Source organism: Epinephelus lanceolatus, chromosome 1, assembly GCF_041903045.1.
Source record: "Epinephelus lanceolatus isolate andai-2023 chromosome 1, ASM4190304v1, whole genome shotgun sequence".
In the NCBI taxonomy this organism is placed as follows: domain Eukaryota; kingdom Metazoa; phylum Chordata; class Actinopteri; order Perciformes; family Serranidae; genus Epinephelus; species Epinephelus lanceolatus.
Genome location: NC_135734.1, coordinates 53,402,169 through 53,419,655, shown reverse-complemented (window position 1 = coordinate 53,419,655; position 17,487 = coordinate 53,402,169). Strand labels below are relative to the sequence as shown.

Below are 17,487 nucleotides of genomic sequence, written 5' to 3'. Positions count from 1 at the left end.
CAGGGCAGAGATGAACGGCTCAGTATTGTGTATTGTTAATATTTATGCTCCCAACCAGGGCTCTGACAGAGTGGGGCTTTTTACAAAAATACAGTCTGAACTCAGGAACTACAGTCAGGACCACATCATTCTTGGCGGTGATTTCAACTGTACAGCTGACTTCACTCAGGACAGAACCAATGAAGAGCCACACCCACAATCCTCCCAGTGTTTAAAACAAACTATTACTGACTTAGATCTGTTTGATACCTGGAGACTCAGACACCCACACACCCGTCAGTACACATGGATATGGATCAGAAACAGCAGGGTCAGTGCAGCCAGACTAGATAGGTTTTACATCTCACAAAATCTCAACACCAGATTAGTCAGCAGTACCATAACCCCGGTTGGTTTCACTGACCACCACCTAGTCAGTATAAACTTGACAATTTCACCAGGTGAGAGGGCAAAATCTTACTGGCACTTCAACAATAAACTCTTACAAGACAGCACTTTTTGTCAGAGCTTTGGGAATTTCTGGAGACACTGGCAGACAAAGAAAAGCAGCTTTAGTTCTTTAAAGCAATGGTGGGAGGTTGGCAAAGCTCAAACTCGTGTGTTCAGTCAGCAGTACACGTCACACTCTACTGCTGAAATCAAGGCAGCAGTACAAAACCTTGAAGCCAGCATCAGTACCATCGAGAAGGGGATCAGGAGAGACTCCGATCCCACTGCTAGTGACCTGCTGCAGCAGAAGAAGAAGGAACTGAGCGCTTTTCTGCAAGAGAGGGTGAAGGGAGCTTTGGTCCGATCACGTTTCCTCCAGTTGAAGGACATGGATGCCCCGAGCTCCTTCTTCTTCAACTTGGAGCGGAACGCGGTGCAGAGGAAGCAGATGGCCTGTCTGAAGCTCCCTGGAGGGAGACTGACCACGGATCAGAATGAAATGAGGGCTCACGCAATTGACTTTTACACTAGCCTATTTAAAGATGAACTGTGCAGCGCTGAGAACCGCAAAGAGGTTCTGGAGAGCCTTCCTCAGCTCAGTTCGGAGGAGAGAGCTGCCCTGGACTGTGTGCTAACTCTCGAAGAGTTGACAATGGCCATTAACCAGATGCCTTCTGGACGGGCACCAGGGATTGACGGTCTCTCCACTAACTTCTATAAGCGGTTCTGGAACATTATTGGCACCGACCTACACGAGGTAGTGCAGGAATGTTTCAGAACTGGATCTCTTCCGGTTTCTTGCCAGCGGGCAGTCCTTTCCCTGCTGCCTAAGAAGGGGGACCTGACATCACTTAAGAACTGGAGGCCAGTGGCCCTCCTCTGTACGGACTATAAGGTGCTTTCCAGAGCCTTATCTAATAGACTAAAAGACTTTCTGGGAAAAATTGTAAGTACAGACCAAACATACTGTGTGCCAGAGAGATCAATCATGGACAATATTTTTCTTATCAGGGATGTACTTGATTTATGTAAAATTTATAATGTCAATGTTGGGATTGTGTCACTGGATCAAGAGAAGGCTTTTGATAGGGTGGATCACTCATATCTCTTTGCTGCACTTAGAGGTTTTGGGTTCGGTGATGGGTTTGTGTCTTGGGTGAGTTTACTGTACAGTGGAGCACAGTGTATGGTGAAGATGGGGGTGGGGCTGAGTCGGCCAATTCCTGTACAGCGAGGCATAAGACAGGGTTGCCCTATTTCAGGGCAACTGTATAGCCTAGCCATTGAGCCCTTGCTGTGCAGGCTGAGAGAGCGCCTCATTGGTCTGTCTTTCCCTGGAACCGTAAGTGTACCTCGTAGCTTGCCCACTGTATCTGCTTATGCAGACGATGTTAATGTTTTTGTAAGCAGCCAGGATGATGTTAAATGTCTGCAGGACACCCTTTGTGCCTATGAAGAGGCCTCATCTGCAAGAGTGAACTGGGCTAAGAGCGAGGCCTTGCTCATAGGGCAGTGGAGGGATCAGGCAGTACCCAGTCTGCCTGGAGGACTTAGGTGGGGAAAAGAGGGACTAAAAGTTTTGGGGGTGTTTCTGGGTTCTGAAGGGTTCCAAAGAAAAAACTGGGAGGGAGTGAAGGAGAAAGTGTGTGCTCGGTTGTCTAAGTGGAAATGGTTGCTACCTCAGCTGTCGTATAGGGGAAGAGTTCTGGTCGCTAATAACTTGGTCGCCTCGACTCTGTGGCACAGACTTGTCACTCTGACACCTCCAAGGGGTCTGATAGAGGACATCCAGAAGGACATCCTCAACTTCTTCTGGTCGGGCAAGCACTGGATCCGGTCAGCTGTTCTTCACCTGCCTGTGGCTGAAGGGGGACAGGGACTGAATGACATTCAGTCCAAAATTGCTTCCTTTAGACTGAGAACTGCTCAGAGGCTGCTGTATGACTGTTGCCCCAGCTGGTGTGATACGGCTCGCCTGCTGCTGAGGAGAACAGGACAGTTGGGCTACGACAAGCAGCTTTTCCTCCTGGAGCAAGAGACCGTGGACTTTACAGATGTAACACCATTTTACAGCTCTGTGTTGCAGGCTTGGCAGATTTTTAAGACTGCACGGGACACAAATGTGCCCCCGGGCATGTGGCTTTTTGAAGAGCCATTGTTCTACAACACCTTTATTAAGACCCGTACACTGCAGTCTGCCAGCCTGAGAGCCAGTCTTCGAAAAGCTGGCTGCACCAAACTGGGTCACCTTATGAAGATGACGTCCACAGCTATGGAAGCCCTGATGGAGAGAAGCAACATCAGCTCTGTCAGGCTCATCAACAGAGTGGTGGAGGAAGTCTGTGCAGCCCTGCCACAGCCACTGAGACTGTTTGTAGAAAACAGTGCTCTGTCTGACCAATGGGATGATGAGTGTGAGTACAGTTTCCCCTCTCTCTCCATAACCCCAGCTGTGGGGGAGTGGCAAGAGGGTGAGGGTCAGCTGCTTTCCTTTCAAACCCCTCGTCTAAACAGCTTTGAGGTGGTGGGAAAAAAGGCAGTCTACGAAGTCTGCGTTAAGGTTCTGAACCTGCGCTCTCTGGCGGGGCTGAAGGAGTCGAGGTGGGCTGAGTTCTTTGGCCCAGACATTTCCCCGAAAGGCAGCTGGCGGTCCCTGTACAAGATCCCCTTGGAGAAGCGTACAGCTGACCTCCAGTGGAGGGTCGTACATGGGGCAATAGCTACGAACAGATACAGAGCACACCTTGATCCGGAGCTAGGGGAGGGGTGTAGTTTCTGTTTGCACACAGAGACTCTTTTTCATTTGTTTGTTGAGTGTCCTCAGCTGTCACAGCTCTTTGACCTTTTAAGGAGTTGGTTGCATGGTCTGGGGGAGGCCTTTTCCTTTCCACTGTTCATTTTTGGCTGACTCGCAGGAACCGGACTCAGGGTGCCGGCAGTGTGGAGCCGGTGCCGGTCTTAGAAGGACTTTTGAAATCCCGGCTCAGAGTGGAATATTGTTACTGTCAATCTGTGGACAATTTACAGGACTTTAAAGAAAGATGGACTGTTGGGGGTGTCCTGTGCTCTGTGACAGGGAATGGAGAGCTGGTATGTCATTTCTGAGTAGTTGTTTAACATTTACTGTGTCTGGCAGACTGTTTTATTCAGGAGCAATTTTTCTCTGGTTTTGTTTCTTATTTTTCTTGATTTGAACTAAATGGTTTTCAGTCATTGCTGAAATGATTTAATAAAGGGACTTGAAAACCAAACCTCTCTCTCAGCCCTGTCAGTGACAGTGACAGGGCGCATCTCTTTGATCCAAAGTGACACAGCCTGTTTGCTCATGCTTCGGAGTTGTTCAACAGAGTAATTGCAAATAAATATTGTTTTAATGTGTAACTGTTGAAATGTTCATAAGGGCTTTCATAAATTCCTACAATGTTGCAGCACTGCCGCCTTTGCAGGTTAAAAGTTAATGACAGCGACTTGAAGTGAGGAGCAAAGCCGGAGACGCTCACTTTTGCATGTGATGCAAAATATTTAAATAATGTCTTTATAACACAAAAAATATAAAAACGTGGTGGTAGGCTAATGCCTGTATCTTTTAGCCTATTGCATCTAAGTTCCTACTGTGTTGTTGTGTCCTTCCTTCGGCTCACCTCTGGCATCTGGGATAAACTCAGAAAACTCCCAAATTGGACATGTGGCGTTTTTCTTTGCCACCAAAGCCACAGCGGTGTCAGTGTTGGCTGCCATGCTGACTGGTAGTGATCGCTGTAAGACACGTGCCAAGGACGTAATTGATCCTCATTGATCCTCATTTGTCCTTATTGATTCTTATTGATCCTCATTGGTCCTTATTGATCCTCATTGGTCCTTATTGATCCTCATTGATCCTTATTGATCCTCATTGATCCTCACTGATCCTCATTTGTCCTTTTTGATCCTCATTGATCCTTATTGATCCTCATTGGTCCTTATTGATCCTCATTGATCCTTATTGATCCTCATTGGTCCTTATTGATCCTCATTGATCCTCATTGGTCCTTATTGATCCTTATTGATCCTCATTGGTCCTTATTGATCCTCATTGGTCCTTATTGATCCTTATTGATCCTCATTGGTCCTTATTGATTCTCATTGATCCTCATTGATCCTTATTGATCCTCATTGGTCCTTATTGATCCTCATTGATCCTCATTGGTCCTCATTGGTCCTTATTGATCCTCATTGATCCTCATTTGTCCTTTTTGATCCTCATTGGTCCTTATTGATCCTCATTGATCCTTATTGATCCTCATTGGTCCTTATTGATCCTCATTGATTCTCATTGATCCTCATTGAACCTCATTGATCCTTATTGATTCTCATTGATCTTCATTGATCCTTATTAATCCTCATTGGTCCTTATTGATCCTCACTGATCCTTATTGATCCTCACTGATCCTCATTGTTCCTCATTGATCCTCATTGATCCTCATTGTTCCTCACTGATCCTCATTGATCCTTATTGATCCTCATTGATCCTTATTGATTCTCATTGATCCTTATTGATCCTTACTGATTGTGAATATTAGACATGGTGTCAGTCTTATTCCACAGTATGGACAGGTGAGTTACTGTGCAGCTTACCTGTCCACTTCCCTTCATAAAAAATAATCATCTAATGACCTCTGTGTGGTCTCATGACATCACTCATATATATATCCACTGTGTGTGTGTGTGTGTGTGTGTAGGACCGGTTGGAGCACCTCAGACAGCAGTGTGGTCCTCATGTCACCGCCGTCGCCAAAGACTCTGTGGAAGGAATCTGCTCCAAAATCTACCAGCTGTCTGCAGAGTACAGCCGCCGCCTGAGACACACACACCTGAGCCTGATGCAGGACCCCCCCACAGGTGCGTGCGCGTGCACACACACACACACACACACACACACACACACACACACCAACAGGGAGCATAGTGAACTGTGTGTGTGTTATTAATGTGTGTCCTTTTTGTGTTGTTGTGTGTGTGTTCAGAGGCGTGCGCGTCCCCCCAGCAGTCACGGCTGGTCTACTGTTACCCGGTGCGTCTGGCGCTCCCCTCGCCGCCGCTCCCTCGAGTGGAGCTGCACTTTGAGAACGACATGGCCTGTCTGCGCTTCAGAGGAGAGATGGTCAAGGTCAACAGAGGTCACTTCAGCAAACTGGTCAGTACTCACAACAGTACTACTAATGTTACCATGGCAACAGAAAGGTTGCACTCTGAACACTGAGTTAACTTTGTACGGGAAGTGTTGAGGTCACCTGACACAAGCTGTCAGTATGTTAATGAGAGTCAGACAGGAAAAAACGAGATGGTGATGAGGATGATGATGATGATAATGGTGGTGATGATGGTGGTGATAGTGATGATGATGATAGTGGTGGTGATGATGATGATGATGGTGATGATAACGATAATGGTGATGATGGTGATGATAACGATAATGGTGATGATGGTGGTGATGATGATGGTGATGATGACGGGGATGGTGATGATGGTGATGGTGGTGGTGATGATGGTGATGGTGACGGTGATGATGACTGATGGTGATGATGCTGATGGTGATGATGATGGTGGTGATGATGATGGCGGTGGTGATGGTGATGATGATGGTGGTGGTGATGGTGATGGTGGCGATGATGATGGTGGTGACGGTGATGATGACTGGTGGTGATGGTGATGATGATGGTGGTGGTGGTGGTGGTGGTGATGGTGGTGATGATGATGATGATGATGGTGGTGTTGATGGTGGTGATGACGGTGATGGTGGTGGTGATGATGATGGCCATGATGGTGGTGGTGATGATGGTGATGGTGGTGATGGTTATTTCGATTATGGTGATTTTGATGATGGTGATTTTGATGAGGGTGATGATGATGACGGTGATTTTGATGGTGATGGTGATGATGGTGATTTTGATGATGATGGTGATGGTGATTTTGATGGTGGTGATGATGGTGATATCGATTATGGTGATTTTGATGATGGTGATTTTGATGGTGGTGGTGATGATGGTGATGATGGTGATGATGGTGGTGATGATGATAGTGGTGATGATGGTGATGATGGTGATGGTGGTGATGATGGTGATTTTGATGATGATGGTGGTGATGTGATGGTGGTGATGATAATGATGGTGATGATGATGGTGGTGGTGGTGGTGGTGATGATGATGATGATGGTGGTGGTGGTGATGATGATGGTGATGACGATGATGATGATGATGGTGATAATGATGATGGTGGTGGTGATGGTAGTGATGGTGATTTTGATTATGGTGATTTTGATGAGGGTGGTGATGGTGATTGTGATGGTGATGGTGATTTTGATGAGGGTGATGATGTTGATGGTGATGATGGTGGTGATTTTGATGATGATGATGATTTTGATGGTGGTGATGATGGTGATGGTGATTTTGATGGTGGTGGTGATGATGATGATGGTGATTTTGATGATGATGGTGATTTTCATGGTGGTGATGATGGTGATTTTGATGGTGGTGGTGATGATGGTGATGGTGATTTTGATGGTGGTGATGATGGTGATTTTGATGGTGATGATGATGATGGTGATTTTGATGGTGGTGATGATGGTGATTTTGATGATGGTGATGATGGTAGTGATGATGATAGTGGTGATGGTGGTGGTGGTGGTGATGATGGTGGTGATAATGATGGTGATGATGATGGTGGTGATGGTAGTGATGGTGATGATGATGATGGTGATAATGATGGTGATGATGGTGGTGGTGGTGGTGATGATGATGGTGATAATGATGTTGATGATGATGGTGGTGATGGTGGTGATGGTAGTGATGGTGATTTCGATTATGCTGATTTTGATGAGGGTGGTGATGGTGATTTTGATTGTGATGGTGATGGTGATTTTGATGAGGGTGATGATGTTGATGGTGATGATGGTGGTGATTTTGATGATGGTGATGGTGATTTTGATGGTGGTGATTTTGATGATGGTGATTTTGTTGGTGGTGATGATGGTGATTTTGATGGTGATGATGATGATGGTGATTTTGATGGTGGTGATGATGGTGATTTTGATGGTGGTGATGATGGTGATTTTGATGGTGATGATGGTGATATCGATTATGGTGATTTTGATGATGGTGATTTTGATGATGGTGATGGTGATTTTGATGGTGGTGATGATGATAACGATGATGGTGATGATGGTGATTTTGATGAGGGTGATGATGATGGTGATGATGGTGGTGATGGTGATGATGGTGATGATGGTGATGATGATGGTGATGATGATGATGATGGTGGTGATGATGGTGGTGATGGTAATGATGGTGATGGTGATTTCGATTACGGTGATTTTGATGAGGGTGGTGATGGTGGTGGTGGTGATGATGATGATGATGGTGGTGATGATGATGGTGGTGGTGATGGTGATGATGGTGGTGGTGATGATGGTGGTGATGATGATGGTGATGATGATGGTGATGATGATGGTGATAATGATGGTGGTGGTGGTGATGGTAATGATGGTGATGGTGATTTCGATTATGGTGATTTTGATGAGGGTGGTGATGATGGTGATGGTGATTTTGATGGTGATGATGGTGGTGATGGTGATTTCGATTATGGTGATTTTGATGATGGTGATTTTGATGAGGGTGATGGTGATGGTGATTTTGATGAGGGTGATGGTGATGATGGTGGTGATGGTGATTTTGATGAGGGTGATGATGATGGTGATGATGATGGTGATGGTGGTGATTTTGATGGTGATTTTGATGAGGGTGATGATGGTGATGGTGGTGATTTTGATGAGGGTGATGGTGATGATGGTGGAGATGGTGATTTCGATTATGGTGATTTTGATGATGGTAAAGATGATGGTGATTTTGATGAGGGTGATGATGATGGTGGTGATTTTGATGGTGATGATGATGGTGATGGTGGTGATTTTGATGGTGATGGTGATGATGATGATTACGATAATGGTGATGAGGGTGATGGTGATTTTGATGATAATGATGGTGATGATGATGATAATGATAATGGTGATGATGGTGGTGATTTTTTTTTTAAATTAAAAGTTTAGTGATCAGGGACAACGCACATTAATAAAACATTTTAAAAAAGAATTAGCCAAAAGGCTATTTTACATCTTCTGTCTTGGACTGATGTTGAATAGTCACCCTAAGAGAATATAAAAGATTTAGTTATAAGCATGGAATTAATACATTAAAGAATAAGAAGACTAAATCTGAGTAAAGATTAAAAGACAGAGAACAATGTCAAACTTCATACATACACATGCATGCTAACGGAGACTCAGCTCAAACAGCAGACAGTTGCAACAGACAAAAACAACACTGAGTAGCAGCACCAACATCAGCAATTGATTACATAAAACACATTAACAAACTAACAGGCCACGAGCAAGCAGGACATAGACAATCAACACATTATAAAAAGCCATGCACAAAAAGCAATAATGATGCAAGACAGTTAGTAAACTGAAAGACAACATGACATAACACATGGCATCAAAAAGCAGCTGCAGACAGAGCAGCAAACATGGAGGAACTTTAAGCACTAAAATTTAATGTTGACAGTTTTGACCACTAATCAACCACTTTTTAAAAAAAAAGTTTAAAAGAAGCATAATTTGATAGATTTCTAATGTGAGTTGGGATGGAATTCCACTCATGAGCAGCCCTGATTGAAAATGCAGACTGGCTAAAAGCACTTTATCTAAACGGGACCACACCGTCTCCTCTAGCTGCACTCCGTGTGGATGTTGATGCCATTTTTATAAACTGGCTCAATACAGGAGGAGCAAGTCCATGTACGATTCTGTACATAAGACAGGAGTGTGAATACTTAATCAGGATGATATTCGCTACCAGAGGGGCGTGGAGCTCCAGGACTTGTCCCATGATCCTCTCTGTCTGTGTGTCCAGGAGCTGCTGTACAGGTACAGCTGTATAGACGACCCTCGCTTTGAGAAGTTCCTGTCCAGAGTCTGGTGCCTCCTCAAGAGATACCAGGTCAGCTGACTTTCTGTCATCCAATCAGGACTCACCTGATCACACCTGACAGTCTGTGTTTCAGGACCACTCAGGTAACTGCTGAGTTAACCAGGTGTGTGCATGTGTCCAGGTGATGTTTGGCAGCGGAGCCAATGAGGGGACGGGTCTGCAGGGGGCGCTGCCGGTGTCAGTGTTCGAGGCCTTGATCCGACAGTTTGGAGTTTCCTTCGAGTGTTTCGCCTCGCCGCTCAACTGCTACTTCAAACAGTTCTGCTCTGCCTTCCCCGACATCGACGGCTTCTTTGGATCCAGAGGGTGAGACACCTCCATACTGTCTGTGTCTTTCTGTCTCTCTGTGTCTGTCTCTTTGTTCGTCTGTCTCTTTGTCCGTCTGTCTTTCTGTCTTTGTCTGAGGTTAAACAGTCTGTATGTTGCTGTCACATTAAAAATCATGTCCATAATATTTACCTGTATGTATTATTAATAACCCTGTGTGTGTGTGTGTGTGTGCGTGCGTGCGTGCGTGCGTGTGTTTTCAGGCCCTTCTTGTCTTTCTGTCCCGTCAGTGGCTCGTTTGAAGCCAACCCTCCATTTTGTGAAGAGTTGATGGACGCCATGGTGACGCACTTTGAGGTTTGTCCTGTGGGCTGTGTACTGGGGCTGCTTGATTGTGGAAAAAATCATAATCACAATTATTTTGATCAAAATTGAAATCACGTTTATGCAAACGATTATGCGGCACACAGGATGATTTATATTGTTTATAGACATCATGTCATTTCTGTCTCTACATAATAGCGCATTTACAATTCTCGTCTGCTCTCTGTATTGTGCACACAGAGTTCGGCCCCGATGCGCACACACACAAACACATATGCACAGACACGAGCCCACGCGCACACAGACACATGTGCACACAACAACCTCTCTCGCTCTCCCTCTGCCATTTTCCGCACGCTGTCTTTGAAATCTTCTGCGATCACCTGCCCCTCGCATTATTCAGAGTTCACCTACTTGACTGGCTTGTGGAGTGAATGGGGGGGGGGTATTGTGCATGCGCGTCTTCTGTAGAAACCGTAATCGCAATCACCAGATGATTAATTGCACAGCCTTATGCCCTCTATACACTGTGCGATTTTAGCAATCTTATAAGACTATTGCGTGACACACTGTGAGACGTGGATCTAATAAACTTTGGTACGACGTCAAGTTTGATGTGTGCAGATTGTACGATGGCCGTTTACTACTGAATCGCAGGTTACGACGTACGTCAATATGCAACATCATCAGCGTGCACCGCATTAGCGTATGTCATCCATCTGCGCCACCATAGGTAGCCTGCTCACCTGGAAGTTGCAGTTCCTCCGCAGTTTCCTTCCATGCAGCGTCTTTTTTCTGGCAGTCATGATAGCAGCTGGAGGAAACATCAAATCAACAAGGCTTCTGCTGCCACAGCTCCACCAAACTTTCCTCTTTCTGGGAGTTCCAGAAACTTCTTTTTGTTCATTTTACCTCCATGGCAAGTGATCATTTGTTTGGGTTTAGCGCCGGTGTCGCGGTGACCATTGCGTCATTTCGTGCTGCATTTCTATTGGTTGATTAGTAGATGTAGGTTGTAGCAGCTGTCACGCTGTGAGATAGTCATCCTAAATTTCTGACACTGTCAGAATTTTATCTCAGGTTATCTTTGGTCGCAAGACGTTGACAATAGCAGTCCTTGAACCTGTCTCACAGTTCGGTGTAAGACCACCGTTTTAGAGCCACGACCAAAGATATCGCCACGTTTCTCCCACGATGGTCATCTGTCGTCTAACCCACGGGCTGTACAGGTCTAAACCTGGGCTGTAGGGGTGTAACCCATGGACTGTACCGGTCTAACCTGGGCAGTACCGATCTAAACCTGGGTTCTATGGGTCTAATCTGGGCTGTATGGGTCTAACCCATGGGCTGTCCAAGTGTAACTCATGGGTTGTACTGGTCTAACTCTGGCTGTACTGGTCTAAATGGGACTGCAGGGGTGTAAACTGGGCTGTACATGTGTGTGCTGGTCTAGTAAATGGAGGTCTACATTTTGTGGTCTGTCTCCGTCTGCCAGGAGCTGTTGGACAAGTCCTCTGAGCCTCTGTCCTTCATCGTCTTCGTCCCTGAGTGGCGTGACCCTGTGACCCCGGCTCTGACCCGCATGGAGGGAAGTCGATTCCTCCGTCACCAGCTGAGTGTCCCCGCTTACGAACACGAGTATCGCTCTGGGAGCCAGCACATCTGCAAGAGGTACTAATACTACACCGACACAACACCGATACTACTTGTATAGTGCTTACAGTAGTACTTCTCAGTGTTACAGTAGTTCTCGTCAGTGCTACAGTGGTACTCTTCAGTATTACAGCAGTACTTCTCAGCGCTACAGCAGTACTTCTCAGTGTTACAGTAATACTCTTCAGTGCTACAGTAGTACTCTTCAGTACTACAGTAGTACTCTTCAGTGCTACAGTAGTACTCTTCAGTGCTACAGTAGTACTCCTCAGCGCTACAGCAGTACTCCTCAGCGCTACAGCAGTACTCCTCAGTGCTACAGTAGTACTCCTCAGTACTACAGCAGTACTCCTCAGCACTACAGCAGTACTCCTCAGTACTACAGCAGTACTCCTCAGTGCTACAGCAGTACTCCTCAGCGCTACAGCAGTACTCCTCAGTACTACAGCAGTACTCCTCAGCACTACAGCAGTACTCCTCAGTACTACAGCAGTACTCCTCAGTACTACAGCAGTACTCCTCAGCGCTACAGCAGTACTCCTCAGTACTACAGCAGTACTCCTCAGTACTACAGCAGTACTCCTCAGTACTACAGCAGTACTCCTCAGCACTACAGCAGTACTCCTCAGTACTACAGCAGTACTCCTCAGTACTACAGCAGTACTCCTCAGTACTACAGCAGTACTCCTCAGTGCTACAGCAGTACTCCTCAGTACTACAGCAGTACTCCTCAGTGCTACAGCAGTACTCCTCAGTACTACAGCAGTACTCCTCAGTACTACAGCAGTACTCCTCAGTACTACAGCAGTACTCCTCAGTACTACAGCAGTACTCCTCAGTACTACAGCAGTACTCCTCAGTACTACAGCAGTACTCCTCAGTGCTACAGCGGTACTCCTCAGTACTACAGCAGTACTCCTCAGTGCTACAGCGGTACTCCTCAGTACTACAGCAGTACTCCTCAGTACTACAGCAGTACTCCTCAGTGCTACAGCAGTACTCCTCAGTGCTACAGCGGTACTCCTCAGTACTACAGCAGTACTCCTCAGTACTACAGCAGTACTCCTCAGTGCTACAGCAGTACTCCTCAGTGCTACAGCGGTACTCCTCAGTGCTACAGCGGTACTCCTCAGTACTACAGCAGTACTCCTCAGTGCTACAGCAGTACTCCTCAGTGCTACAGCGGTACTCCTCAGTACTACAGCAGTACTCCTCAGTACTACAGCAGTACTCCTCAGTGCTACAGCGGTACTCCTCAGTGCTACAGCAACCTGTGTATCTGTGTGTTTTTCAGAGATGAGATGTATTACCGGGCCGTCCACGGTACTGCGGTACTCTTCCTTCAGAACGATGCTGGTTTTGTGAAGTGGGCGCCGACTCCAGAGCGTGTGGCGGAACTAATGGCAGCGTACCGCCCTTCCCCCTCCCGCCCCTCCTCCATGTCCTCCCCCGGACCCGCCCACACCACACCTGGAGACAGAGACTCCACCCCCAAGCCCGCTGATAGGACGCAGAGTGCTGTGATGTCACCAGCAGGCCATGACGATAACAATAACAACAACAGTAGCAGCAGCAGCAGTAGCAGTCCACGAGACAAGATGGCCGCGGTGTAGAGGGGCGGGGCTGGTTGTGTGACCCTCAGCTGTTTAAAGTTTCTCTGTTTTTCAGTGTTAGTTTGTTTGATCATCGTCTCGTCTGTTGAGAATGTCCCTCACCAGCACCTGTAGCACACCCTCAGCTTCTGTCAACATACCCACAATGCCGTTCAGCCACAGCCAGCAGGGGGTGAGACCACAGTTAATCCTTTCTGTTGGCCTTCACCGTCCCTCCTCACATCGACTCCTCTTAATTGGTGGAAGCTCTGACATCACAGCGTTTGGAGCTTCCTTTTCACCTGCAGCTGATTCATGTCCAGGTGTGACTGCTCCTGTTGCATAGCAACAGGCACCACAGCCAATAAGAAGAGGAGTTGATCAGCGAGCAGCAACATTGGAGCTCCAGCAATAAAAACTTTTCCTTTACCTGTGATGTCATCTGTGATGTCACTGGAGGACTTCTGATTGGTCCCCACACCGACGGGGCTCGGTGGTTGGTTGACAAGGCAGCTATCGTTTCTATTTGACCCGTCTTTCTCTATTGAGTTGGTCAGGCCCCGCCTCCTCGGGATGGCCAGGCCAATCAGTGTGCGTCCTTAAGAGGAGGAACCTGCTCAGTTTGCAGTGTATCATGGGAAACTGAGTCTTCTGCAGGCGCTCGCAGTCACGTCATATTTACTGGTGGAGGGGGCAGAGCCAGACTGGGACTCAGGACTGGGACTCAGGCCTGGGGCTCAGACTGGGGCTCAGGACTGGGACTCAGACTGGGACTCGGGACCGGGGCTCAGGACTGGGATTCAGACTGGGACTCGGGACCGAGACTCAGGACAGGGACTGACTGAGACTTGGACTGGGGACTGGGATTTAGGACTGGGATTCAGACTATGACTCAGACTGGGACTCACATCGGGATTTAGGGCTGGGATTCAGACTGGGACTCGGGAGTGGTTTACAGGACTGGGATTCAGGACTGGGACTCGGGACTGAGACTCAGGACTTGGACTCAGGACTGGGACTCAGGACTGGGACTCAGGACTGGTCGGGGAGGACAGGTGTCTCCTGCGAGGTCCCATCAGACTTCCTGTGGTGTCATTGTTAAACAGGAAGTGATGAGAGGTGACAGGTGTGTTGGGCAGTGGGCGGAGCTTCTTACCAACATCGTTTTTCGTGTTAAAACTTTTTCTAAACTTTAAAAAAGAAGGAAAAAAACCCGACTTCTCTGAAACTTTTACGTCTTTTTATGTTTTTTATTTTTCCATAAAGTGACTTAATTGAGTCAAACTCAGTTTGAGTTTCTTTGGTGAACATGAAGTGGACTCAGTGTCTAGCCGCCTGTCCGCCTGTCTGTCTGTCCTGTGATTGGCTGATGAGTGGTCCAATGGGGCGTGTCTCTGTGTGTAGATAATGTACAGTTAAACTGAAATGAAGTCTGTTGTTATTTTTTCTTCATCTGCTGTTTAACGGATTCAAAAAAGAAATGTTTGATTTAATTTAACCTTTTTTAAGAAGAGATGTGTTTGATTCTTCACATTGTTTGTTTCTGACTAAACCAAAGTGTTATTAAGAAAATCTATATCTGCTATGTTTAAAGGTCGAAGTGTGAGCGCCTCCACCCAGCAGGAAACTCCACCTCCTTTTTATAATCTGCTCTTTTCATTAACTCTCTGTTTTTTATTCTTTCTGTTGTGCATGACACATGTTTGTGTTCATCAGGCCGAGTCTTTGTCGCTGCATCTTCGTCACTGCATCTTCGTTGCCAAGTCTTCCTCGCTGTGTCTTTGTCGCCGTGTCACCCGCACTGTTTCCTCAGTTTTTTTAATTTTCTTTAAAGGAGCAGTCCAACATTTTGGGATGTTGTGTTCACAGTTAATCCGGAGGGGTTCTTCCAGTCTTTATGCTAAGCTAGGCTAATGTTGGACTGTCCCTTTAATGTCAGTGTGAAGCCAGAATCACTTTGGTGTTCCTGTAAAACTGCGTTCCAGGGACCAAAGAAAACAAACTGAGGGACCTGTCGTTAAAGACGTCTCACAGTTTGGACAGAGCGTGTTTCTGATAATTGGACAAACAGTTTTCTGCTCGTTACGTCTCATCAAATTAAGAAAAGTCAAGCTGTGATTTTCAGAGAATAAAATCTGGATCAGTCCAGCACACACAAAGAGCTTAATTAAAACTGCTCCACCACGTTCGTCTGGAACTTTGTTTCTGATCCTTGTGATTTCTGTCCAGGCGTTTTTAAATCAAGAAAAAAAAAGATTGCCTGTTGTCATGGTAACGAGGAGAACCTCAGTGATTTTAATAACTACAGAGATTTGTCTCAGAATTCCAAAAACAGTTGGAATGATTCTTAAGTACAGAGCTGACGTAGCTCCTCCAGACTTCTCAGCTTCCAGCGTCTCATCACTGAAAACATTTAACACTCAAGTCAGAGTGATGCTGCAGAGCAAGTGATGCAGAGCGAGTGATGCCGCGGAGTGACGCTGCTGAGCAGCGACGCAGAATCGGCCATGTTTGTGGTGGGGTCCTCACAGCTGGAGAATGTAAATACAGTCTGTTCTTCATCCTGCCTGCAGACAAACTGCAGCATCACTCTCCCAGTAAAAATATATCCAACCAGTCTCAGTGTCTACCTGGTCTCTGTCTCACTGGAACATTCACACACCTGCAGACACACAGGAAATGTCTCCGACACACAAAGATTCAGTCTATGAACATGTCATCATCTGATCTTTACATGACAGCAGAATATATACAAACATCAGTATTTGAAGAAGAGCAGAATTAAACTTATTACGCCTGTTTAATAAAGCTGTGTGTTACACCTGTGTGTATTATAGACTTAAAATAAGTGTCATGCACCAAGTGGTGTCCAGCCCATACGAGCTTACAAGACACTAAACAGAATAACAGCCTGGGTGGCCACGTGAGAGATCAATAACAAGAAGTCCACAAAAGGAAAAGCAAGCATTTCAGAACGGCCAAATTCCATAACATAAACATCTTATTATGTTGGGTACAACATTCTCTGCCTTAAGTTCCAAACGTTCTATAAATCTTGCCAAGGCAAAGGTCTCCTCATCAAAAAGCCAACGCAACATCTCACCTTTGGACAACCAAAATAAATCAGGATTTTGTCAAACAGATGATTTCTTAAATCACAGTATAAAAAGCAATGAAACAGAAAATGATATTCAAAGAACACATATACGTTGCTCCTCCGGGATACATTTATATCTGCCCACTTCAATAGCCAGAGGAAGGGTACCAGTTCTTAACTGGGCACAAAGGGACCTCTGTCCCCTCTTCAAATCAAAAGTTACATAATGTTCTGTGTGGAACCCCACTTTGATATGAACGTAGTTTCTGAGCTTTGGTTTAGACCAGATCTCATCTTTCCATTGTTCATTGTGAATCTACAAATTGTACCTAAATATATCATTTAAATAAGAAAACAAAAATAATATCAATCAATCAATTTTATTTATAAAGCCCAATATCACAAATCACAATTTGCCTCACAGGGCTTTACAGCATACGACATCCCTCTGTCCTTATGACCCTCACAGCTGATCAGGAAAAACTCCCCAAAAAAACCCCTTTAACGGGGAAAAAAATGGTAGAAACCTCAGGAAGAGCAACTGAGGAGGGATCCCTCTTCCAGGACGGACAGACGTGCAATAGATGTCGTACAGAACAGATCAGCATAATAAATTAACAGTAATCCATATGACACAATGAGACAGAGAGAGAGAGAGAGAGAGAGAGAGAGAGAGAGATGCAGGTAATGACAGTAGCTTACAACAACATTAATGAAAGTAATAATATTATAGTTATAGTTCTGGCTACTGTGGTACAATATGTTGAAAGTATGTATTAATATCAGACAGTATACTTGTGTGACAATAGTCATATGTGTATAGTAACAGTAGAAGTATGACTAATGACTAATGATGGCAGCAGCAGCAGGAGGCATCTGGCAGGACCACGGCAGCAGCACAACCACACACGTCACACTGTCCAGGCACCGCTGTGATATGAGTTAATCTGAGAGACAGTGGAGCACAAAGGCTCCGGAGAAGAAGCCGAGTTAGTGACATCCAGAATGGCCGAGTTAGCAAGATGCAGTAATAGAATACAAGAGAGAGAGAGAGAGAGAAGGAGAGAGAGAGAGAGAGAGAGAGAGAGAGAGAGAGAGAGAG

At 45.9% G+C, this 17,487-nt stretch overlaps 1 protein-coding gene across 2 annotated transcripts in view; it reads left to right on the top strand.

Moving 5' to 3' along the window:
* pcif1 (phosphorylated CTD interacting factor 1) overlaps window positions 1-15,905 on the top strand; it is a 41,128-nt gene extending 25,223 nt beyond the window's left edge. For both annotated transcript variants that reach the window (XM_078172106.1, XM_078172102.1), the window contains exons 10-16: window positions 5,148-5,307; window positions 5,433-5,602; window positions 9,375-9,461; window positions 9,574-9,758; window positions 9,983-10,076; window positions 11,539-11,714; window positions 12,991-15,905. In XM_078172106.1, coding sequence (XP_078028232.1) covers window positions 5,148-5,307; window positions 5,433-5,602; window positions 9,375-9,461; window positions 9,574-9,758; window positions 9,983-10,076; window positions 11,539-11,714; window positions 12,991-13,309 — 1,191 coding nt within the window. In that variant the 3' untranslated portion in view covers window positions 13,310-15,905. The remainder of the gene's footprint in view (window positions 1-5,147; window positions 5,308-5,432; window positions 5,603-9,374; window positions 9,462-9,573; window positions 9,759-9,982; window positions 10,077-11,538; window positions 11,715-12,990) is intronic.
* Window positions 15,906-17,487: the final 1,582 nt, after the last annotated feature.